The sequence below is a fragment of the Borostomias antarcticus genome (genome assembly GCF_949987555.1).
Source record: "Borostomias antarcticus genome assembly, chromosome: 11".
Taxonomy (NCBI): domain Eukaryota; kingdom Metazoa; phylum Chordata; class Actinopteri; order Stomiiformes; family Stomiidae; genus Borostomias; species Borostomias antarcticus.
Window position 1 is genome coordinate 5,875,354 of NC_140244.1, and position 2,500 is coordinate 5,877,853.

Genomic DNA, 2,500 nt, shown 5'->3' on the forward strand with positions numbered 1-2,500 from the left:
CTCTGTGTGTGTGTGTGCGCGTGTGCAAAAAGGCAATGGCAAATGGTGAGTGTGCATGTGTGTATGTTTGTGTGTGTGTGCGTGTGTGTGCATGTGTGTGTGTATGTGTGTGTGTGTGTGTGCCTGCATGTGTGCGTGTGCATGTGTGTGTGTGTGTGCATGTTTGTGCCTGTGTGTGTGCCTGTGTGCGTGTTTGTGTGTGTGCATGTGTGTGTGTGTGTGTTGGTCTCAGCTTTCCAATCAAGACTTCGGTCAAGCTGGCGACTGTTTACTTGAGCTTGGCTCGGTGTCCAATAGGGTGAGGTTTGCATATTTGGAGCTCTTCCATTGGTTCCTCCGGGCCAGGGCATGCTCACTGAAGCCTGAGACCAGCTCAGATCTGGCTACAACCACTAAGAGACTTTGACATGGTACAATGGCAAGAAATTGGTTATTTAACTGGAATGTCCCTCAAAAACAGAATAAGAACATTGTATTGTACAAGAGTTGGAGTAGTCTAAAGGCCTAACGTGAAAGACATGTTGTCTTGGAGGGTTGTGTGTCGATGTTTGTGTGATTTGTTTGCTAACTGTTACAGCGTTGGCTCCTGTCAGGGCGTCCCTCAAACCAGAGGGCCCTGCTGAACAGACTGGGAGACCCCACGGCCAAAAACACTCATCAGGCGAAATCAGATACAGTCGTAACACACACGAGAGTAGTACAGGCTTTCTGAACGTGTGTGTGTGTGTGTGTGTGTGTGTGTGTGTGTGTGTTATCTTACACATCTGTGTGCCTGACTAGGCATGTGGTTTGAATCACGCACACATATGTGCACTCCTCTGTGTCGACAGATTCACCATTACTGTGTGAGGTCATGACTGAGCACACACACACGCACACACACACATACACATACACACACACACACACACACACGTGTAGCTAGCGTTGCGTAACACAGGACCCAGGAGGGTCTTCACGCCTGAAATACGCTAACATGCCAAGACTGGTCAGGACGTCAACCTCCAGGGGACCATTCTGCAACCTTCAGTCTGAGGCCTTCAAGATGAGAGAGAGAATGTAGGTGTGTGTGTGTGTGTGTGTGTGTGTGTGTGTGTGTGTGTGTGTGTGCGTGCGTGTGTGCGTGTGCGTGTATGTGTGTGTGTCTGCCTGTGTGCGAGTCTAGATTACAGTACATGTGTGTGTATGTGTGTGTGTCTTACCATATGGTAGTTGACTATCTCCTGGAGGCTCTCTCCACACTTCTCCAGACATTCCTGTAGTGACAGGGAGAGAGAAAGACGAGTGTTAACACACACGCGGACGTGAACATGCCGCTGCCTCCGTACCCGGGGCTAACGGCCTCCGGGCAGCTCTGATCTACGGCTGCACCACCGTAGACTCCCGACTGATCTGAGGAATTCATCCGTTTCTCTTTATGTGAGTAACTCCCTGATTGAGACTCGAGGGGATTCGTTTTGGGGTTTTAACTAGAAGCTCGGTAGCAAATGGAGAAAACTAGCCTCTGAGCTAACGAGCGTAAGCATTCAACAGGAATTAGCGTCAACTTGCGTCCTCAATCCCTATAAATTTGGATAAAATCGGGAATGTTTGTGAGGGAAAAACGGTACCGCAAATGACAAAAAAATGAACAGTGATTTCAGCTAGAACTAGCATGAGCTAGCATCAAATCCTTTAGCCTAGCGAGCCCTCTGTGAGAACTGTGGGGAGAGAGACCGTATAAACCCACACATCTCATATCTCCATCCTTCCCCACCATGTAAACTGTTTGGATAAACATGGCCGCCGCCTCCCACGGCCATATTTCCCAGCTGGCGGTAGTGTGTGAAAGCGTCTGGGTCTGGACAATACTGTTTACATATCTGACGGTTATTCTTCAAGAGGGGGGAAACCGGGCGGAATGTGAAGCGGGAGGAAGCTGATGAACGAGCGACGGAGCTCCGGTCCTCAGACCCTGCTGCATTCTGGGAGGTCTTTCTGTGAGGAAGAACACACGGCCCGCTGCACACACCTGGCTTTTCGTTCAACAAAACGTCTTCTAATATAACGCTGTTTCATGTGTTATTGTGCGATGTCGAATATCTGGAGTTCTTCAGATAACGTTAATAATATGGATACTGCTGTATTCCTATTGTGAAGAACATTAGCAAGCTGTTCACTTCACCGCTGCATCCTAGGGGACTACAGTGAAGCTACTGTACTGTGCTCCTCTCTGCATATACAGTAACAATGTGATCCTCTCTGTATATAACGCCGACCAATATAATGACAGATCCAATACCACTTGTGGCAACCTACTGTACTTCGCTAGGAGTTAAAATGTTACCAAATATCTTTCTTTTTAAAAAAATCACACACAGGTGGTGAAGTAAGCGGCGCAGGTTCACGAGTCTCATACGGACGCGCACGTCACGGATAGAAGCGTCAGAAAGAGAGAGCGTTCGGCAGGTCTCCCCTCTACTTACGGAGATAACCTCCTCCTTCTTGCACTGCTGGGACA

General features: G+C 48.6%; 1 protein-coding gene across 1 annotated transcript in view; it reads right to left on the bottom strand.

The window, feature by feature from the left end:
- The window catches only part of LOC311315274 (arf-GAP with coiled-coil, ANK repeat and PH domain-containing protein 3-like), a gene marked incomplete at both ends in the record, with an annotated part of 84,628 nt that overhangs the window by 41,767 nt on the left and 40,361 nt on the right, over positions 1-2,500 (bottom strand). The window contains 2 exons of the mRNA XM_084445902.1: positions 1,203-1,256; positions 2,466-2,500. The exon at positions 2,466-2,500 is cut by the window's right edge and continues 85 nt beyond it. Coding sequence (XP_084302028.1) covers positions 1,203-1,256; positions 2,466-2,500 — 89 coding nt within the window. The remainder of the gene's footprint in view (positions 1-1,202; positions 1,257-2,465) is intronic.